Source organism: Lepidothrix coronata, unplaced genomic scaffold (genome assembly GCF_001604755.1).
Source record: "Lepidothrix coronata isolate B3197 unplaced genomic scaffold, Lepidothrix_coronata-1.0 Scaffold78, whole genome shotgun sequence".
In the NCBI taxonomy this organism is placed as follows: Eukaryota; Metazoa; Chordata; class Aves; order Passeriformes; family Pipridae; genus Lepidothrix; species Lepidothrix coronata.
In genome coordinates this window covers 3,426,268-3,448,921 of record NW_016690258.1, presented here as the reverse complement: position 1 = coordinate 3,448,921, position 22,654 = coordinate 3,426,268, and the positions used below count along the sequence as shown (strand labels likewise).

At 44.3% G+C, this 22,654-nt stretch overlaps 2 protein-coding genes across 2 annotated transcripts in view; one reads left to right on the top strand and one right to left on the bottom strand.

Moving 5' to 3' along the window:
- The first annotated feature begins 45 nt into the window (after window positions 1-45).
- On the top strand, window positions 46-5,215 carry EMC3 (ER membrane protein complex subunit 3). Its single transcript, XM_017820066.1, has 8 exons — window positions 46-259; window positions 339-396; window positions 1,137-1,230; window positions 1,893-1,997; window positions 2,657-2,738; window positions 2,891-2,970; window positions 3,552-3,634; window positions 4,970-5,215. The coding sequence occupies exons 1-8, from the start codon at window positions 105-107 to the stop codon at window positions 5,096-5,098; spliced, it is 786 nt and encodes a 261-aa protein (XP_017675555.1). The 5' UTR covers window positions 46-104; the 3' UTR covers window positions 5,099-5,215.
- Window positions 5,216-6,737: 1,522 nt separating this feature from the next.
- The window catches only part of USP4 (ubiquitin specific peptidase 4), a 34,278-nt gene continuing 18,361 nt past the window's right edge, over window positions 6,738-22,654 (bottom strand). The window contains exons 14-22 of the mRNA XM_017819850.1: window positions 14,173-14,364; window positions 13,541-13,629; window positions 12,454-12,669; window positions 12,306-12,376; window positions 11,617-11,732; window positions 10,626-10,775; window positions 9,848-9,951; window positions 8,990-9,078; window positions 6,738-8,867 (exon numbers count right to left, since the gene is read on the bottom strand). Coding sequence (XP_017675339.1) covers window positions 8,766-8,867; window positions 8,990-9,078; window positions 9,848-9,951; window positions 10,626-10,775; window positions 11,617-11,732; window positions 12,306-12,376; window positions 12,454-12,669; window positions 13,541-13,629; window positions 14,173-14,364 — 1,129 coding nt within the window. The 3' untranslated portion in view covers window positions 6,738-8,765. The remainder of the gene's footprint in view (window positions 8,868-8,989; window positions 9,079-9,847; window positions 9,952-10,625; window positions 10,776-11,616; window positions 11,733-12,305; window positions 12,377-12,453; window positions 12,670-13,540; window positions 13,630-14,172; window positions 14,365-22,654) is intronic.

Here is a 22,654-nt window from a genome sequence, read left to right as displayed (position 1 = left end):
TCCCGTTCCGGCGGCGGCGGAAGGGCCGGGCCCGGAAAGGGAAGCGGCAGCGGGGCCTGCGGCGGGGCCGGGGCCGGAGCCGGGCCCGAGGCGGCACCGCCGCGATGAGCGAGCCCGAGCTGCTGCTGGACTCCAACATCCGGCTGTGGGTGGTGCTGCCCATCGTCTTCATCACCTTCTTCGTGGGCATGATCCGGCACTACGTGTCCATCCTGCTGCAGAGCGACAAGCGCCTCACGCAGGAGCAGGTGTCCGACAGGTCAGGGCCGCCCTCACTCCCGCCCGACCCCCGGGCCCCCCGGCCCTGCCCCCGCTAACGCCGCCTGTCTCTCTTCCAGCCAAGTCCTGATCCGGAGCAGAGTCCTTCGGGAAAACGGAAAATACATTCCAAAGCAGGTACGGAGCTGCGTGGGTGAGGTTTTACAAAGAGGATGGCTGTGGAGGGAGCACAGAGCGCGGGGTGTGCCGGGGCAGTGCCCCGGGCGGAGCAGCCTCGGGCACCGGGAGCTCCCACAGCGGCCCGGGGTCGGACACTGCCGGGTGTCCCCTGTCCCGGGGCCGTGTCCCGGGAATCCTTCTCCCTGATATTAATGTCTGTTGACGCTGCTCGGTGTTTTAGCTGCATGCTGAAATGAGGTCTCTGACCCTGAACTATCGTGTTTAATACCTGCCAGCAAGCGCAGGGACTAAATACAAGCTTGGGATAACGAGGTGGTCGTACAATGTCAGCTGCAATGTTTGCTGAACTAAAAATCTGTCGCTCATGTTGGCTCTGTTGCTGACAAATATGTAATTTTGTGAAATCCAGAGGTCAGCTGGGGGGGTGAACGTATCCCACGTACTGGTACTGGGGCTGAACCAGCACAAAGAATTTATACAAAGTGCTAAAAGCTCTTTAATTAACATGGACTCTTCTCCAGAGACTTCTTAGGATTATTATAAGAATTTCAGAGAGCTGATACTCTGGATGCAGGGCAAAGTGAGGAGCTTTAGAGCACACGGGCTATGAAGTACCTCTCCAGGAAAGAAGGATGTGCTATGAAAGAGCTCATAAGATGTCTGCATGTCTGAGCAAGAAATAACGCTTCTGTCCTTTCATTTCTCATGGTGTTGGCATTGGCTCTTTCTGTTTTCAGTCTTTCCTGTCCCGGAAATATTTTTTTAATAACCCAGAGGATGGATTTTTTAAGAAAACGAAAAGAAAGGTAGTGCCTCCTTCACCAATGACAGGTATGTTAAGGTACCATAACTGCAGCCAGGCAGAAAAGCCTGTCACTTTGTGTCAAGGGAAAAAGGTAAACTAGCTTTGCAGGGAGCTCAGGGAGTGTGAGGGAGGGGATGGGACTGTTCAGCTCTGTACTGGAGAGGGGGAGCAAGATCCCTCTCTTGGGTAGCAACACATTAGGTCACTTCATTTTGCTTAACTCCAGCCTCCAGCTGCTTGCAGTGTCTCACGAGAGCACAACCACCTCCATGTTGCCAGAAGTGGGAATTCCTGCTCTCACTTGTGTCCATTTGTCAGTGTTTTGCACCAGCTGCTGCAGGATCTTCTCTAAACTGATTTATGTGTCCATAGCAGCAAAACAGCTGGGTAGTTAATTGTCCTTTTTCTACCCAAATCATCTCACAGAGGGGCCAAGCAAGTTCTGCAGTCTGGGGCAAGGGATGGGATCAGACACAGCACAGAACACAACACCCCTTTGGCAGCAGCCACTACCACACTAGCTGCTCATCTCATTTTACAAATAATTTTCAACAGTGAAAAATAAAGTTATTGGGATAGGACTGTTTTCTCTCTCATGCAGTTTCTTAATTAAAGTAGCTGACAATTAATGTCATGTTTCCCTTTATTGTGATACACTGCTACTTCACATTGAGTCTGTGATTTGCAGATCCTACCATGCTGACAGATATGATGAAAGGGAATGTAACCAATGTTCTGCCTATGATCCTCATCGGGGGTTGGATCAACATGACATTTTCAGGATTTGTCACAAGTAAGTGTCTGGAATAACATGGGTTTGGCTGTGTTTCTGACCTTGAGGGTCTGGGCTGCATCAGAGATTTGCTCTACCTGAAAGCAGTCAGTTGGAAGCAGCATGAATTTGGCTTGTGGCACTGCTGCTCTTCACTCCATGGACTTGCTTGTCCCATTGCAAAGGAGGGGAAACTGCTCTCAGAGTATTGGCCATGGTCATGAAGAAGATAGCTCAGGTACTTAGAACAACTGTAGTTGCAAACCCAGTATTTAATTTTATTAAAACTACCTAAAATTCAGGCTGATACAGTGGATTTTTCTCTTAACCTGTCCAGGGAGTTGGTTACTGTGTAATGCAGGGTGCACACATCAAAAATACTTCCTTAAATTCACAGTTCTGGGTTTTATTCAATACTGTTTATGTGATAACTGTTTCTTTAACAAAAGACATTCTCCTTCACAGTCATGAAGCAATACCTGTGAGGGTTTGGTCATCTAAGTTTCAAAAGTTTCTAAGTTTCAAAAAACACTTCATATTGAAATGAATACAGAACTGCAGCTCACAAGTTAACTTGTTATTGTACACTTTGCATTCAGACCAGATAAGATGTAATAAAAGATACCATGTGCTTTGCAGTGTCACTTTGTGAAACTGGGCTTCTTTTCTTCATCCTGCAGCAAAGGTCCCATTTCCTCTGACACTGCGTTTTAAGCCAATGTTGCAGCAGGGAATTGAACTGCTCACTTTGGATGCGTCCTGGTAAGCCTGTCCTCAGCGAGCAAGGTGGAATTCCCACTTGGAAAATGTTGAATGTGTTAATAATAACCCTTGAATGGTCTGTATGAGCTGCTGGAATGAGGTCAGGAGCCAGCTTTGAACTGACATCAACCCTGCTTGTTCTGATTTGTCAGGGTGAGCTCTGCTTCCTGGTACTTCTTGAATGTGTTTGGACTCAGAAGCATTTATACTCTTATCCTGGGCCAAGATAATGGTAAGGCACTGTCCTTTCTGGGAAAGAACTGGATTCTCCTTCCACAGGATCTCTTCTGAGGGAGGCTGGGGAAGGATTTCTAAGTTTTCAACCAAAAAGCCTTTGAAAGCCTTTCACTTCTGTGAGGTTACTCTCCCAAGCCAGGTTTGATATCACCTGCAGCAAGTACCCGAATCTCCTGCACCAGCCATTGGCTCATAAACTTGGTCTAGCCCACACTTTCCTTCCCACCAAAACAGTGTGCAAAAGTTCTGCTCTCAGGCTTGCTTTTATTTCTAGCAATTATTAGTTTTTAAGGAAAACTGCAAAGATTTCTTAATATTAGATGTGGGGCAGGACAAATATGTATTGGGAATACAGAAGACCGTATTTTCCTCAATTGTTCTGCATGTTTTATGTAAATCTGGCTCAGATGTAGGGGGTGGGAACAAGATGTCTTGTGAGAACTCTTTCTGGCACGATAGTATCGCATTCTGGGTGTTTCTGCAACATTCTCATCTATAGTCAGAAACCAGCCTGCTGGCACTGTGCTCTAGGAAATGCTGTTTAAATGACACAGAAATCTCATTTCTCATCTGCAGCTGCAGATCAGTCCAGGGTGATGCAGGAACAAATGACAGGGGCAGCAATGGCCATGCCAGCAGATACCAACAAAGCATTTAAGGTACAGTATTCCCACCTGCATTCCTGTTTGCTGTGAGCTTGCAGGCTCACAGGCTGTGTGTAACTCAGCCTCTCCCTGTGTCAAGTAAGGGAATTGCTCTGAATTCCTGTTCCTAAAAATAGAGCTGACAGCTGATGAAGGCTGTGGGAGTTGCTCTAGGTCTGGCAGAGCCCGAATACCCTGAAGTAAACCTGATAAGTCAGTCATTCCTGGTACAAAAGCTGAATTCATGGGCCATCTTCTGTTTTTTGCAAAGGAAGGGGTTTTTTTTTACCTTGAAGTATAGCTCCAAAGCAGAAGCTGGTTCCTCAAAAGTTATTAGTGCCACTGAGCAGAAGTCCAGCAGGCACCTGATGGAACTTGTGTAAGAAAATAAGTAAGCAAGTCAGCTCAGCAGAAAATCTGTCAGGATGTGACTGTGTGTTGGAGTTCTCCTAAGCACTCTCCATAGGCATTGCTTGTTAGACTCCCTCTGCCTTTCACAGCCCGAGTTTGTGCATGAAGGGACAGTCCTGGTTTCCTGTTTTATGTACTGTAGTAGAGGTTTAGCCACACACAGCTTGCTGCCTGGGAGGTTGGGATGGTCTGCTCCCAGTTTCTTGTCTTCAGTCTTTCCTGGTTAAAAAAATCCCACACCACCCACCCAGAGGCTCAGCCAGGGAAGGGAGTGGCTGCATTTTGCAGCTGTGCTGAAGCAGTGGCTGTTCTGTCACTGACTGTCAGCACTGAAGTGCAATTCCAGCCAGTACCATGAATTCCCCTGGCTCACATCCCTCTGCTTCCATCCTGTACTGCCTACCCCCAGCTCTTCTGCTGTTCAGCCCTGCAGGGACCTGAACCCACAATATGCTCCAGCAGAACAAGGGAAAAACCCATATTGCAGAAGTGTTCTGGCCAAGAAATACAAATCTCTTGCTGGGCATCACATGACATGATTTTGCAGGGAGTGTGCACAAGTCTGTGACCGGTTGCAAAATATTTGTCCTCCAACTGTTGTTATTGAACATCTCTAGACTAAAGAATTAACTAAGTACAAAGGACTCGACCCCCTAGAACAGAACTGGCTGTGTTTCTAGAAACAGCTGCACTGGACTGTTCCACGTTAGAGGGTTTGCAAGAAGTAGATAATGTAGTTTTTCTAATTTCTGTGATGCACTTTGTATTGATCAACTAGTATCCAATTAAGCATAAAACACTGATTTCAACAAGTTGACAGGATTGCCAGGTTTTTAATAGAACTTGGGGTTTGCTGCAGTTTTTTAAGTGTAGTTTGTGTAGTTCTTGTCTAATACTGTGTTGCTTTCCCTTCTCTACCTCTGTTCACTGCCAATGCAGACGGAATGGGAAGCCTTAGAACTGACAGATCATCAGTGGGCCTTAGAAGATGTAGAAGAAGAGCTCATGGCAAAAGACCTCCACTTTGAAGGCATGTTTAAGGAAGAACTTCAGACCTCCATCTTCTGAATTTGAGAACATGCTTTTGTCTCTTCTCGTGAAAGTTATTTGAAAAGAAATGTTACTTAAAACTATATAATGTATTTTAGCAAGGCTGAGAATAAAACAAAACCATCATGTTCAGAACTGCAGAGTGCCCTCACTTTGATTTGAGCCCCAGGACTGAGGGTGTTGTATCTCAGCCGGAGGCTCCGTGTGGGTTTCGAGCTGGAGTTCTGTTTCTCTTCCTAGGAAATGTATGCTGGAGAAAAGACCTAAAATTTCAAGTTCACAAAGAGCAAGCTTGCTGGAGTTAAGGCTTCTGAGAGTAAAAAAGTACAAGTTGTGCCTATTTTTCTTGTTTTATCCTTTTAAATAAATGCACAGCGAGTTATCCTTTGCTTTTGAACAATTAGGACATCACATAAGCAATTCAAACTTGGCTTAGTGACAAAGTACCTACTGCATCTTCAAAAGTAGCATCTAGGTTCACCTTCTGAAAGCAGTTCTTGCCCTCATTCTTTTTTCCTGTTAAAATAATCAGGATTTGATGCTTTCACAAGAAAAAAAGCATGAGGGGGATACTCACCATGTGCCCACAGCAAAGCACAGGACAGCTCATCTACCTTCCTCTGGTATCCAAGCCTGGAAGGCTCCCTGGAACTGCACAGTCCCCTGTGCCTGCTCCTGGCCCAGGCAACCTGCTGGGCATCCTGGCACGTTCTGCCCCCTCCTTGCTGCTCTGGTTCCTGGGCAGAGCAGCTCCTCAGAGGCCTTTGGGCAGCAGAGAGCCAGAGATGGCACTGCTATGCAGAGGTAGCAAACACACACAATTTCCCCACTAATTTAATCCTTCCCAAGTCCATTTATAAGCACCTCAGAGTGCCCACATAGCCCCTCCAGCCTGCCATGCCCAGCAGGGTGACAGGGAGCAAGGGTGCCTGGCTGTTCCCTGCCATCCCTGTTCTGTTCTTTACTGGGCAGGTGGGGATAGGAGATGCCTTAAGTGCCTGCCTGGCCATCTTCTTGCACTGTAGAGAACAGGGAGCAACTGTTCCTGGCTTGTTCATCTGCAGGAGCTCCTCAGACTCCCAGGGAGAGCAGTCCTAACCTGGGCAAATGCTTCAGCAGAAGCTCTTCCATATTCTGTGGCTGTCGCTTTCTTTTTTTCCTCCTCTTTATTCTGAGCACTTTTCTCAGAGTGAAACTGCACATCCTCTTCAAAGCAGGGGCTGAGCCAGGACTGTGACAGAGCCTGTTTTCAGTTCTCACCAAACTATCCCAGTGGTACAGCCACAAGCAGCCCCAATACTGTATACAGAGAAAACAGACAGAAGGAAGACCAGGACCCCCAGGGATCTGCAGAGGAAGAGGAATGATGATGAAACCATAGCTGAGGCTTCCCAGTGCCTCAGAAAAGCAAGTTCAGGCTTTGCTGAGCACCAGATACCAACAACCCAGCACTGCAGGCAAGAAAAGGCAACCCTGGAGCAAACACAACTCTCAGCTGGACAGAGCAGTGCCCTCAACAGCTGATCTTCTCCAAAATCCTCACTGGTTCCCAAGGACTCACCCTTCCCCAGCCCAAATCAGTCCTGGAGCACCAGGTACCCCCACAACCAGCAGTCTTGGGCCACATAACGAAAGCTGAAAATACAACAAAATCCAGTTTCAGTGCAAACCACTCTTTAATTTTCCTCTTTGTACAACAGAGCCAGCCACTTACAAAGTGCTAGTCTAAAAAAACAGTCTGGTATTACAGCACACACACATCAGCTGAAGCCCAGCAGCTCAGAGGCAGAGAAAGCAAGAGCTGGGCCACTTGTTCTGCAGTACAACAGAGTCTGTTCAGCCTCTGAGCATCACAGATTTAGCCCCACGATGCTTTTCTGTGTCAGCACAGGCAGGGAGGCGAGAAGGAGAACAAAGGCTATTTCAGATTGATTTCTCTTTTAAAAAGGACTTGTACTCCCCTCCCTTTCCTCTATTCTCTATTTTGGAATGCCCATATGACTTAACTTTTAGGATAAAACGAACAAAAAAATGCTGATTAGAGTAATTTCAGTGCAGTGCTACAGCTTAAAAATTGCTTTTTGGATGCTCCCATCAGTAATGAGGAAAAAAAAAAAGAAATACAATATTAAGAGTTGCAAAAAAACAAAACAAAACAAAAAAACTCCACCAGAACAGCAGAAGCAACTAAGCAATTGTGATCTCAAAATTCAAATTTCAATGTTTTAAAAGCAAAATTCCACAGAGGATCACACCAGTAGCATGCTGGCTAGAGGCAGCCCTCCCTTCTCCAAGAAAGAAAAACCCTCCTGTTTGGTTTGTCATTGAGCTACATCTGTTCCTAAAAAAACACAGGCTAAAGCTCTAGATTTTTTCCCATTTTTCACATGGAAGACCAGGTCTCCACCAAGGAGAGACTCACAGGAGTCCACATTCAAGAAGAAAGCTGGACTTGAGTCTTACAAGTACCACAGACAGCAAAGGAGGACAGAGGGAAGAGCATTTGCCACTTGAGCCGAAAGGATAGAACAGAACCATTGAACAGCAAAGGCAAAGAGGAGCTGGGACAGGACTGTCACACCTGCAGCCCCACAGAAGGTGAAAAGGTGGGGATCTAAAGGGCAGCGCTCAAGGCAGGAGGAGGAAGGCTGAAAAAGCAGTCCAAAAAAAACCAAAGTTGCAAGAGAAAAGGCTGAAAACTCACACAATCCATTGCATTGGGCTGTCACACTTACAGGTGACACAGTGCTGAGCTTGGCTGGAGAAAAAGCTCCAAGGAACCACATAAACGAGCAAAAAAGGATAAAAATGCTGTCACGGCACAAACCATAGGAGAAAAGCCGGAGGCAGGAAAGTGCTTTACAGAGCAGCCCGGAAGTGAGGGGTGTAGGAGACGGATGGAGAAGACAAGAAATCATCAGTGTTATGGATGGTATTTTCTCTGCAGAAGAACAAGAGCCAGAGCAGCTGTATCCTGCCTCTCTGTGCAGATCAGCCTGCATATGTGCCACACCACGGGCAGGTATGAGTCACTTCTGGCCAAGGTTCCTACATTACAGGATTCAGCGTTCACATGAAAAAGGCTGAGTCAAAACTGCCCTGAAGAGCATAAAATGCATCAGTGAAAAGGATGGAAGCAAGAAAAATGTTTGCTGCTTAGCCAGGGAACCAAGGTACAATGGCAGAGACTGCAGCAGACAGGCCAGGTGTAAAGATCTGAATTGAGCTCCAGAAAGGGTGTAGGAGCCTCCCTGACACAGGCAGGGCCCAAAAGCAACACCAGAGTTGGCAGGAAGCCCCAATGCCGATTCACAGAATCGTACCCACCACACTCCTCCCCGGGCCCCTGCGAGGCTCAGCTGTGACTGGCCTCCAGCTCAGACTGTCCTCTCCCGACCCCAACTACAACCAAGAACCACAGCCCCAACCCCTGCCTCTAGCCACACAGCTCAGCCAGATTTTAAAAAGAACTTTATTGAAGCTCCAATATATATTATTTTTGGCCTCTAAATACCCAAGTGTCAGCACCTATTCCTGGCTCTCCAGTGCTACTCTGCAACCCCCAGCACTGAATCTTACAGCGCTCGATCTTCTGCTTGACCCCTACAGAAGGAAGGAAAATTTTCAGATGCCTCAGGCATTGCTTTAGAAGAGGAACTGCTACCATGGTGGCTGGAGGTGATGCTTAGTTGGTGTCCATGCCGTCACACTCTTCCTGGGGAGGACATGGGGCACTATGTTCCTCATTGTTTCGGCGCTGATAAAACAGCACATATGCAGCTTTTGTCTACCAAACAAAAAGAAAACCCATCTGAAACCATCCGCACGGCTTGGCTTGAAATGTCACACCCAAAGCAGGGAACCACACTTTCAGCACAAACTCAGAATGGCCTCGGGCCAAATACTCACCACTATTTGGTCTTCTGAAGCCACTGATACGCTGCTGTCATCGAAGTAGTACCACTTGTCATTCACTTTGTTCTTGGCGTAGGCAGTGTCTGCCACGGGGAGAAACTGAGCTCAGCTTTGACATTACCCACCCCAAGCCTAGTTCACCAACACACACATCTTCTGCAACATGCTAGCTGGTCCTAGTCTAGAACCATGTCCCACATACCAGACTTATGCTTGACAGCTGAGACACAGGGCAAAGAAACTGAGGAAAAGAATTATAGTGTTTTGTTCACCTGCCTTGAGCCAGAGCTTTCCCAAACACATTGTTTAAGACTCTGCATTTTCACATGAAGGAGCAGTTTTCTGCTGATGATGGATCTGATCTAGTGTTTGCACGAGTCCTCACTCAAGAAGTAAGTTAAAAGTCCTGCAAAGTCTCTTCCAGCCAAGACTTCTGTGACTGTGATCCCCAGTCTCAGAGCATATCCCCCTTCAGCTGTGACCCTCCCCAGCACTCTCCAGTAAAAAGGTCATTTTCATAATTTCAAGTTCAGCATTGAAAAGTCTTGACTTCACTCATAAACTGGGGAACACCATCATACACACTAATGACTACTAACCAGGATCCCACAGGCATCAGAGTCAGACCTCAGGCAGCTGCAAAGTACACAAACTGGTTATCTGCCTTACAGAGCCTAATAAGAAGGATATTACCTCCCAATATGGTATTCACCTGCACATAGAACACAGGTACGTTTTGGGGACTAGAAACCCTTAGTGAGGGCTACTGCACATGTCCAACACACAGAGCCCTCCCAGGACCCTTCTGCCCACATTTCCTTGTGCCCAAGGGACAGAGCAGCAGTTACTCACAGTGGCCCACTCCCATGGCTCCATAGTGATTGGAAACTGCAATGAGGTCGTACACATACGAGCCTGCTCTTGGGTCGCAGACAAACTCGGACATGTTTAAACCCCTGGAAGGAAACCCAAAAGCATCAGCACAGCAGTAACCAGCACTTTTTAGGAAGAGCTGCATGACACCAGTGAAGCTCTGCAGGCAGCACTAATGCAGCAGGGCTGCTCTACTGCTCAAGGGCCAGGCATTATTAGTGTGAAGACCAGACTTGTTACCCCTCCCACACAGGGCAGGTCCTGGTAAACACATCAAGCACTGCCAAAAGGTTTAGAGGGAGGTGCTGAATAAAACACAGTTCAGTGTGTCCCTGTGTAGGCATGAAAAGTGAGATAGGAGTAAGTAAGTAATATGCTTCATCCCACAGCAAGGTGCTGACAAGCAGAAACAGAGGGACCAGGCAGGCTTTCATCTTGTACTTGTGCAATACTCAGTAGTACAAGTGCAGCTCTGCCCAACAAATTTTTAAAATCACTACAGAAGTTCTCGTGGTCCAGCAGAATCACATAAACTAATGCTCTTTGAGATGTATAGAACTGATTAACCTTAACAAAAACAACCCCACTAAAAACTAACCAACTCAACTCATGCCTGCTGTCGAGCTGCTCAAACCCAGAAGACAGCTGTTCCCGTTACAGCTTTCATAACAAGCCCACCCACCAACAGAAACATCAGAAGCAGATTCTTCTTGACCAGATTCTTCAAATTCTTCCTGGCTTGAGGGAAGAATCCTACCTGATAGGGAATTCCACAACAGTGTCAAGTTTATCCCTCCAGTATCTGCTGTATGAGAAGCGTTTTAAATGCACCACCAAAATCTTGGGCAAAGACCACAGGTCAAACTTCTTTGTGGCCTGTTGATGTTTCTTACAGTTAGGGCAGTACCTGAGGAAGGAATAACAAATAAGGAAGTTAATAACTACATTCAAAGAAAAGCTTCTGGCCTTCCATTAAAGATTCCTCACTAGCACAGCACAGTCCCTGCCTTACAGAAGGCACACTGGCTGTGGAATATGCAGGTGAACACACTGCCTCAGAGAATTCCAAACTAAAGCTTGCTTTCACTTCATAGGCAAAATGCCCTATGACAAGTGTATTAACTGAACATTGTACAAAAATTAATTTTCCTTTCATAAATTAAAAAAAAAGTTTAAAGATCCCATTACTTTTCTATTATCCCCCGATGCAGCTCAAACAGGTCACAGTTGCAAACATATCTGCACCATGTAATTGGAAATTAGTAATAAACAATCTCCTAGTAAACTTTAAGTTATTTTCTTACACAGCTATCAAACAACTTCCAAAGATCCTCTGCACACATGGTAATCACATTTTGGTCACCTGGGATCTGCTGTATCTCGTCCCTCTGGACTAGGGAATTTTGGTAGAGTTGGGAGCAGGTCAGGAGTGGTTCAAGTTAGAAATAATACAGGATTAAATGCTAAGGTAGGCACATACTTTCAGTCTTTATTACCACACTGTCTGACACTGTCTAGAAGACAGATGTATGCCTGGGAATTGAAAATGACCTGATCTTTGGAAGCTTCATATCCACTGACACTTTGCCTGCAGCCTACGGAGTCAATCACTTAACAGAGATCTTACAGACTTCTCACAGGTGAACATAAAAGGACAGACCTGGGAAATTATCAGAATCCCGTGACAAGTAACATGAACTCAAATAGTTATAGCACTTTATGATAAACATGCAGGCACAGGCTCCTACCATGGGTCATGTTCACCAAGTGTTTCCATAGTAGTGAAGAGCTCTATGCAGTCTCTGAGGGCTACTACAGCCTTCTTCTTCTGTGGTTGTAGCATGCTGCCATGTTTTTCAAATGCCTAGTGAAAGAGATGGATGCTTTATTCAATTCCATGTACTCTGTAATCCTTTACATCACAAAATTACAGGCTCACCTTCCCCATGCTGCCTGTTTCTGCCCCCTCCCTTCCCCAGCCACACACTCCCCTCAAGCTTCCAGCCACTCCTTTCTTGTCCATAAGAAAAAAATATAAACAAACTAAAAGTTGGTGGGTTTAGGGCTTTTATCAAGACAATAAAACCAGCTTCTTTTGTTACAAAAGATGATCCAGCAGAGCTCTCACAGAAGGAATACTAAGCTTTCTGTTAGGCTCTATGAATTTGGCTTCAGATTTGAGTTTTGTTTTGTGAGTGGACCATGAACTAGACCACTTAGTTTTGAAATTAAAAGGTCTGCTTTTTTCAGAACACACTAGAAACAGATCAGCAACTACAGATCCATAGACTTTACTACTAATAGATTTTAAGTAAACCTATCTCATGCCAGTGACTTCAGTTTTTATGGAGGGAACTACACCTAAATTTCACCATTTACTCTCATCTTTTAAGTACCATGCAAGTTTACATATAGATTATTTATGAAAAGAGCATACCTGTGCCTCCTGTTCGTCATAAAGTAGCCTCCGTGTATCAGAATCCCAGTCAATAGCAACTGCAGAAAAAGCTACAAGAAAGAAGAAACATTTATTGCAAAGGTGTAAGGAGAAGGAAGAAAAAAAAAGACAGCAAGAAAATAATTACCACTCAGTTTTAAGATTTTTCCTTCAACAATGGAGTTTATCTCAGAGGTCCCAGAGGAATTCACGAGGCTAAAAGTGAAATGCTGTTTCTTGCAAGGCTGCAGGTCTCTTGCTGCCTCCACCTGCATACAACCCTCGGAGTGGCAGGGATCAGCTTCAGTCAGCTTTTCCTTGCCTTCCTCTCCACCATCCTGATGCTCCATCTCTTCAATGTCACCTGGCAAAATTTACAACAAGGACAATATTAAAGGGCTTCACAGAAAAAGAAACCCCTGCTTGCTGCCCACTCCATCTGAAGTTGTATTTTTCCCTTTAGCACATTCCAGGTAATGTGCTGGATTTTATATCCTAGAATCAGATATGATGGAGAGTGCTCAGCTGGCAGTAGGTTAACAATGACACCTTCTGACAGCACACCCTAAGAAATATCCTCAAGAGAGAATCAACAAGGTTGCAGCTGAGTGTCTTTACAGAAGGGAATATGTAAGTCTCCAAGAACATTACTTCCATTCTTAGGGAAAAAATGGGCAGATTTTTTTCCCCATTTAACTTCTAGTTGTTACCCTCAGGGCTACAGGAGTGAATTATTTCAAAGAAGAAATGGAAACATGCATTTGCCATCAGCATTAGAAGTGTCTTAGTAAGTATGTAGCCTTGGGATGAGACCTCATGATTCTAGGTCCTCCAACAGAAAATACCACTTCCACTTTATTTCTCCACAACTTACTTTTTGTGACCTAACAGGCCAATTTTCATCAGCAAAGGACACATCAAGAAAGGATTTGCCTCTGGAGGGAGGCACCTGAACACCTCACAGGTAAGCAAGGACTTCCCTAACATCAAGGATGAATGCACACCACACCTTGTTCCCCAGATGCCTCTTACACACATCTGATCTCCCTGTAGAGGAAGATGTTCTACAAGAATTCCCCCCCATCCCATGCAGAAGTCCTACACAATAGTGTGGTTTAATCATGGTGAAGAAACAATCTGCTGAAGCTTAACTGAATACACACAGCACAAACTAAACGCTAATAAAAAACTTAAAAGTGCTGAAAAGTTTCCAACCAATTTTGAAAGAACTTTACCTTCAACCACCCCATTGGAGCCGTTGCAGGTTCCTCTGTCTGGGCAGGGTGTAGAGTATTCTTCTGCCAAAGGGAGTTTCACAAAGCGGCTAAAAAGAGGGGTATGTTTGTCACACAACCAGACTGAAGCTGAGCATCAGAACAGTAGCAACCCCCCTGTCATCAGTTCTTGCTGCCCTATCCCCCTCAGCAAAGCAGAACCTGTCCTGTACAGCAGCATTTAGAGGCCGAGAGCCCTCAGAATGAGTCAAACGACAATTCAGTAAGTCTCTGCTCTCGCTGCTCGTTCTGAGTTTTACTGGCAGTAGATTGAAAGGCAAAAGGAAGTTATGGTGGCCCCATCTGTCAGCCTTGAAAACACGGCCTGAGTTCTGCTCCTCACCTATTTTGCAACACTGAGCAAACAGCCCCCCTTCTGACCACCACCAGAAGTGTCTTTTAGAGAGCCCAAAAAAACAGGACCTTGAAATGTCCCTGGGGCCTCCAGACACCAATGCAACACAAATCCTGGTTTATACATCCCACACAAAAATTCTTCCTGTTAACAAGGATGCAGTAATCCTATTACAATGTAATTGAATAAGTGACCTCTAGAACTTGGCACAGGATTCAAAGGCACAGACATGACTTACCTGATCTGCTTCAAAACCACACTGTACAGGTGATCCACAGTGAGCTTGTGTTTGGGCACAGATATGAGCAGTGGTTGCCCAAAGAGCACAGTCCCTGCAGTGTTGCTGGATTGTCTTGTTGTCTTCTCCCGAAAGTAAATAGAGAGAGTAACATACTCTGAGCTGTCCTCACTTGGCTTGCAAACTTCATACCTGTTTGAAAGACAGGCATTTCCATGGGTTATTTCCACTGCCAAGAAGCACAGCACATAGAACCAATATGAACTCAGTCCAGTAACTCTCTGCACCAGGTACAAAGGGTTGTACTATGTGCTCATGCTACAGAGCAGTTTCCTGAACACTCCCCATGGCTCACAGTGGCACAGGATACAGACCTGCCACCAACTCGACTGCCACCTGCCCTCTGTATTCCCAATTCAAATCTCTATTGCCACTCACCTCCCAAGACACACCCTGACAACTACACTGTGCTTCAACCAGATCACAGCATAAGCACAAATATTAAATTTACTTTGAAATTCCTCTGACTGTTTGTTTCCCCTGGAGAAAGGCACCCACTTGACACCTTTGGGTCTTGCATTCTCACAGCTTCTCACACAGTTTAATGGCCTGAGTTCACATCACTGAGCAGCTAACATTTCAGAAAACCAAGAGTCTGGAAACATCTGCTTCACAGAAAACTCCAAGGACAGGAAGCAAACAAGAAAAATTCTGGAAGACAACAAACAGCTAGGCAGAGTAGAAAGGAGACTGAGATGCAGCTCGTGTCCTGGGTGAAACAGCAAATGAGATATTTGCAGAGGTCAGAATCGAAAGAAACCACGTGGTCCAACATTATTGCACTGTTTGCTTCAGGGCTATTCATTACATAAGGTTCATTTTCAGGAATGCCAAGTCACACTGCTCTTTAATTTGGTGAGTCACCTGTCTCAGAATTATCTTAAAACTGAAAGAGAAAGAAAGATTTCATGAAAGATGTCACTACACATAATGACCAAGACCACAATCACACATCTGAATGCACTCAACTCTTAACAGTCCTCTTACATTAGACAAGCCACTTCCCTTCTCTCAAGAGCCGAGAAACATTTTTATTCCTGTGTTCAGAATGGCCTTGTAGAGCAGGGAAAAGAACAAATTTCAGAGTTGTAGTTCTGGTCCATGCTAATTAAAACAAAAAAAGGTCCCAGTCTGGGGCTTGCACTGAGTCAGTAGAATATATGAAGGAAAACATCCTTCCAGAGAGTCCCAGCCCACCAAGAGCACAAGAGCTCAGAGTCAGCATAAGACAGTCCAACACCAATGGCTCTGTGGAGGTTTTCTAGGTTGTCAGTGCTAATCAGCTGGACACCAGCACTGAATACAGTTCACATTTTCCAAAGTTTCCTGAGAAATGGCACCACAAAGAAGTGAATTATTTTACTTAGTACTGTTTAAATAACAAAAGGCCATACTCAGTCCCAGAATATCATCTGTGATTAATTCCAGGTCCTACGAGACCCTTAAGCTGGACTCCCATAACACAGCTCAGAACATGACACACTCAGGACATGACTGCCTCTCACACCACCTACACTGTGCTCTGCAAGCAGCAATTAATGCAACCCCCACTTACACTCCACCCTCAAGCACCTGAATGAAGCCCTGCCCATGGAATGGAACAGATGGGACAGAGAGAAAAAGCTACTACACCAGGCAGGAGTCATCTACCACCAACAGCCAGCACACTGCACCCCACAGCACTCTGCAGGAGAGCATCTTGCACACTTCTCACCAAAACAGAACAGATTTGGTTACCCAAGTGTCCCTCTACCCACTCCACCTCGGAACAGCTTTTACATACTAGTACTAGAAGCAGACACAGCAGAATCAGGATCTGTCATTTTTCTGATCTCTTGAGCAACAGCTCAAACATTCCCTGTAAAAAAAAAAGAATCTAAGAATAAGTACTTTATGTACAGTTTAAGGAAGGTTATAGAGCTGATACTGGGAATTACTGAACAATACACCATAATTCTGTATCTTACAACTTCACTGAAATAATAGAACATAAAGATGATGCTAGTCCAGACTACACAACATGGTTTTAAAAAGTCAGGGACATCAGTTCAGCTGCTACCACACTGCAAAATACTGGCTTGGCTGCCTTTGTAATTACCAACAACTCTAAAAAGTGTCTGAAAACTGCTAAGCAACAGGGTAGGACCTGACCAGCCCTCATCAGCTTTATGAAGGCTTCAGGTCTGTGGTTACAATTCAGAAAGGAGGCAGTGAGCAATGAAGGAACTTTTGTTCCCTTGCACACTGAAGTTAAGCAAGTGCATAGGAACATGGAAAGCTACAGAAGACCAGGCAGAGCTACATGAAAGGGCACTGAAAGCAAAACATACTCTGAGCTAAACACCAGGTTGTAGGTTGTATGTTACTGAAACATTCCCTCCCGAGTGCTGGGGTCTGTGATATTAACTCCAGCTGCAAAAACACTGTGTGGACCCCAAGTCAGTCTACAGCAACAACTAGGAAGTGTATTTTGTAAGAGAATAGAGAAAGGCAGGAAAAAATGCCACTGTAGAAGCTGAGAAACAGATCTGTCTGAACAGAGTTACTACTGCACACCCACCCAGAGATGCTGTTGTGAAATCACAACAGGATCAAAAGTAGACAGTAAGAATAAACAGAGACCTGGAAAAAACCGGGTGAAACTACTGCACATATTCTGATCTCTTCTAGGAAGTGGAGATACTCCTAAAATCTTTTTACTTTCTTTCATAATACCAGAACACCCACAGACAAGTAAATGAGGAGATAAGAGACTGCAAATGCAATTTTTAAATTTTTTTTACAGGGCAGCTTGCCCTGTAGAAGCTGATCACAGGATTTTTCTAGTCTTGCAGCGGAGTAAGATTAAGAGTGATGAGGGAATTCAACCAGGAAGATTTTTACAAAGCTTAAAAAAATACAAGTTCATTGCAGAAAGGACACAAACTCATTTCAAACAAAAAAACCCCATTTCAGCAAGACCAGTCTGCTACAAGATCTCATACATGTTTCACATAAAACTACCAGACTAGCTGGTCTGCTGACCTCATTAACTCATTCAATAATTGCTGTAGCCTCAGTCACATTAACAAACCTACATTTCTGCAGCCAGTCATGGTTTTGCAAGACCATGAACTCACCTAAATGTACCACACAGCATGTTGCAGGAGAAGGCAGAAAGCATGGCATGTATGGCAAAGTATATCCTACTCAAATATGCACACTTTGATAGGTTAAAGGTGACCTGCAAATCAATTTGTTAAAATTTCATCAGTGTAAACAGCACGTTATATAATAATGCCCCATTAGCCAGGCTAAGAGAACAGCAGGATCTAGTTTATCCATCAAAACAGTTTTCTTCTTAGTTCCTGAGAACTAAAAAGAACTACAATGAGGGATACCCTTGAAGTGGGCTGTGGAGTTTGTTTTCAAGTGGCACTTACCTGACCCCTTGTACCGGCTCCAAGCTCCAGCAGGATCCCTGGTGATGGGATATCACCAGCATGGTGCATGTGTGGGGGTTACACTGGAGCGGGAGCCGGAGGTCCTACTGGGGCTGGACTTCCCAGAACCTAAGGAAAAGAAATAAGTGTTTGGGTTGTGTGCTGAAGGCTGTTCTCTGCTTAGCCTGGGGAATGAGAGCATTCAGCACAAACACTGAACTCATGGCACCAAATTGATTTGCAGGCCACCTTTATGTGAGTGAGCTCTGAGCATTTGCCACAGACCTCCCTGTCCTGCCACAGAACGAGATGCCTGGAGAGAGACATTTCCAACACTATGAGAAGCTGTAGTGTCACTGATTTTTGCCTCAAGGTTTCTACCAACTCCTTACATTTCTGCATCTCACTTCTTCTCTGATGCCAATTATTACCACATCTTGCACCAGGACTACCCAACATTTCCAAGCCTGTCATGATGAGAAAGAGACAAGTGCAAAGCCTCATGAAAGAACAGGCTTGGAGAATTCCAGACCTACATTGTCCTCCCCTTTCAGGTGACTTGGGGAAGAAAATATATAGTGTTGTCCTGAGGAGACAAATCTTGAGGAGAGCCAAGGCCCATTCCAGTTGCTCTGCTCCTGCTGCAACGTGTTGTGCGAGTTCCTGCTCAGTGACATTTCCAAATACAGCACTTCATGGAAATCCATGTTCTGCTCATAACAGAGGCCTAAACTGAAAGTTGGGATTTAACAGACACTGGTGTCAAAAGCAAGACAACAGTACTTTAATTTTATTTTTTTTTAAATCACATCCCTGCTGGGGCACAGATCTCCTGTGGTGTTAAGTCTTCAAATTTTGAATTGAGAGATGTGCTGCCAGCTGGCCAGAGCACAGCACTAAAATCAGGAGTCTGTCAAACCACAGGAATACTGTTGTCACACACAGACCCAGGGCTGACTACTGCCTTCAGCAAAGCAAACCTGCAGAAATACTGTAAGAGACTGACATTTATATTTAAAGTTTTCAATCCTGAGACAACTTAAGGTGATTGCAAGAAACATAAAGAAGGCAAGAACTGCCAGTTTAAGTTACAATCAGACCCTAAAAAGCTTCATAATCATTGAAACAACTTATTTCTGTTACAGAAGACAGTCATACAGGTGATCAACCTGCTGGTCTATGTTTGGAGGGGGGACAAGGAAATCAAGGAACAAAGGAAGAATTAGATGGCAGTTGCTCATAAAATCAGAGCCTGAGGGCCTTGTACTCCCCCATCACTACATTCTTTGCATTCTCAGAGTCCAGCAAATAACCACAGACAATAACTAACACAACCTTGGTTTGCTTATGCCAGTGGAAAAGAGGAGTGCTTTTCAAGTGAGGAAACTGTTACACCTTTAAAAGGACCATTTAAACACCAGCATGGAAGGGTGCAGTCTTCAGTTTATCACAGCTTCTCTCAGAATTCACTCAGTGTGGCCATCAGGAAGGAACAAATTAAAAGAACCTGAGAGTACATCCAAATTCAAACACCAGGCAGCAAAACCCTTTAGGAAAAGACCTCAAAAACTGGGAAGACCCATTGAGCCATCTCTAAAATTTTAAAGTACGAGTTTGGGGAACGCACACATAAGTTGTGGGAAAATACACATGAGAAATCTATTTCTGAATATGTTGTACTGATTCAACTATTTTGGATCACTTCCTTCTCCAAACTTTATTTTCTAAGCAGTGGAAGAAACTTAGCATCTAACTTCAATTACTTAAAACAAGGAGTGAGATGTACACATTACAGTTTGCCAACAGGGAAGTCTTGCCACTGGACATCGCTGGAAAATAAGAGCATATGATGAGTATATAAAAGGGACAGGATCAATAAAACATGAATTAGGAAAGAGTTCAAGTACATGAGACACTGCATACCATGCTAATTTAAATACAAGAGACATCTGGATTCTAGAAAACATCTCACATAAATACAATGAACTAATGGTCCTCAGTAATATCCCAGGTTGCATATTATATGTCAACTTTACACACATCTAGGATAATATTTAGTGCCCAAGAACACACCTTGCAAAAGGTACCATGACTACCAGACAACCCCTCTCCCGTTTGTTTTTCCCTGACAAAGCTCTCACTTTGTTTAGCTGCACTGAGCACAATACCCTGAAATGATGCAGTTTTCCTATGTGATTTGTAACATAATTAATGCTATTAAAACCCTCATCTCTTCTGTAACTTCTGTTTCCCTAGACTAAAAGCTGGTATGTTTTAGTCTTGCCACACAAGGCCACTAAGTGATTCAAGCAAATCTTGGAAAAAATTATCTTTTCAAAACATGGTAGACAAGCAGCTTCCAGAGGGTTTCTTCCTTACTTATGAAGCAATTACTATCTCCTCATTCCAACACTTTAGAAAGTGTCTTTAAAAGTTTATTTTGTGGTAATGTCCAATATAAATGTAGTGCAAACAAATATTTGATGGGTTAGAGTGATTTATTGAATATTTTTAAGGTTATTTATTTTAATTGTGAATTACTGTCACTGTAAAACCTTCTGCAGTTGTACTTTCTAATAAAAGGCATCTGTTTCCCTTCATTAATCGATACAAAGACAGTTTTCCTTCAGGAACAGGAGAGAGAGACATTACTCAGTGTAACTAGTGATCCACCCCACAGCTACAGCTCCAGTCAGCACATGAGGATTTTTTCTGAGCTGAACATTTTATGGACTATGCAGGCAATACAGAACCATCTTTAAGTCATAAGAATCTTAAACTAAGATTTCTAAAGCCTGAAAAAACTTATATAAGCCAGTTTCAACCTAATGATAAGTTTAAATTCACAGAGATCTCATAGGATTCCTCAGACCCTGGGCTAAATGAAAAGAAAAAATGAGAAGCACGTCCTCAGAGGAGAAACTAAAGGAAAATCAAAATTTCTCATAAAGATACTGAAAGCACATAAAATACGCTGTAACAACAACAACAAAAAAGCCTTCTGCATATCCTTCATGTGGTCAGTTTGAAAGAGCACAATGAACCAAAAACTTAGCACAGCCACGTCCTTTCATGGACAATTTTGAAAGTTTCTCCCAGTGCCACCACACTGTCACAGCCTGCTCACGTCAGGCTCTACAAGCAACAGCAAAAGGGTAAAAATCCCTAAAGTAAAAGGGTAAAAATCCCTGAAGTATCACTCAAAACTGCAGCTCAGAAATCCCAAATTGAAGACCCACCCCGAACGATCCCACCTTCGTCCAATTTTAACACTAAACACTGTCTGTCCCTCCTTTCACACCCACGTCAGCAGATGACCTGAACAGATGGAAACCAAAGGGAATTCAAGAACCTTCACACTGCTATTACCATTTCTTGAATGATTTCATTAAATCTTAGAACACCTAATAGCAGACTTTTTATAACCATACAAGGTAGGTAGATGGTCCACACTGAATGTAACTCTACATTTGCCTTTAAAGAAGCTTTGGTCTTTATTGAACAAGTGTTTCTCTGTTGTGTTTTTGAGACAAGACTTCCTTTCAATAAAAGAACGTTGGGGTTTAGCTGTAGTTAGAATATTACTTCATAGATCTTTTTCCTGGCAGAAACACCCACTAAAGGGACTTCCTATGAGTGGCTTTTTCCTAATTCTTGCCCTGGTGCCTGGCTGCTTTCTCTTGCCCCTTAGTGCTGAAAAGATCTTGGAGGGTGTACATGGTAAAACAGGATTCGCAAAACTTCCTCCTGCTACCTCTCCTCTTCCTTGGAGGATTATTCTTAACTCAGGTCAGTTCATTCACTATGACTCACAGCATCACCTCATTTACAGTTGCCCTGCACATAAAAGAAAGTGCCAATTGCAAAGGAAAATACACTTGGAGCTACAGTTCAGTCAATGCTTCCCCCACACCCCAGAGCAGACCTGATTCAGACACTTGTTTTCTGTGCAGGGATATGATGTTATGCCTGTAAGAAAGCAGGGCTTTTTTGCAATTACCATTGTAATATCATGCTTCTTGTTTTTTCAGTGTTTTATTGGCTTTGGAGACAGACTTACAAAACTAACACTTCCCAATACCCTCCCAGACAGATTTCACAGAAGCCAAACATCCTCCCCAGGCATCCTAATGAGCCACACCTTTAGATGCAATTGAGAACAACAACATGAGAAACTCCTACATTGCATCTCAGCAAAGAGGTCACACAGAGAGCATGACAACAGAGCAACAAGCAGAATGTCACAGCATCCCACCGAGTGAAAGGCTCCCAGTGTACCAGAGGATGTTAGGGCACGTCTTCACAGTGACCCAACAGTTTCATGGAAGCTACAATCTCGCACTGGAATGCTCTCATGTGAGGAAGACTGGACCTGTGATGGAGGGCTGGATTTGACCCTTCAGCCCCAGGTTCAGTTGTGAGCTTCAAAGTCCACTTTGCACTTAACATGCAAAAGTTTTCAATTTCCAGCTGCAATAGAGGAACACAACTTTTGCTCTCCTCACTGGATTTCAGAGGTGACTGCAGATATCTCATCCACCACACACAAGCAGAACATCCAAGCAGAACCAAATCCTCAGTTTCCCTAAGGTCCTTCACAACCACACATTTAAGAAATAGTGTTTAGCACCAGTCAAGAGTCTATAAGGAACCCCCAGTCAGAGTTAGCTGGGTGCTGTTACAGCTATGATAGATTTTGGAAAGGCAGAGTACAACACCTTAAACTCCACGCTCCAAGGCTTTTGGCTGATTTGGAACATAAGAACAGCAAGCCTGAGCTAGATGAAAAATGCCAGTAGGAGCATAACTGCAATCCAGACAGATTATCATCTCTGAGAGAGGCCTGTAGGACGTTCTAAACAACAGAACACACACCAAACTAGAAGTTCACTATTACCCAATGGCCATGACCTCCTTTGCATTAGAAAAATATCTACTAAACATTCCACGTGCTGATCTGCTGGTATGAGCAGTGCTGCATTACTCTAAGTCATGCAAAA

Excerpts from the sequence above, each read along its gene's own strand:
- EMC3 (XM_017820066.1), top strand. The coding sequence starts at position 105 with ATGAGCGAGCCCGAGCTGCTGCTGGACTCCAACATCCGGCTGTGGGTG. Across the intron at positions 2,739-2,890 it reads CTCACTTTGGATGCGTCCTG|GGTGAGCTCTGCTTCCTGGT; the intron begins GTAAGCCTGTCC and ends CTGATTTGTCAG. Across the intron at positions 2,971-3,551 it reads TATCCTGGGCCAAGATAATG|CTGCAGATCAGTCCAGGGTG; the intron begins GTAAGGCACTGT and ends TCTCATCTGCAG.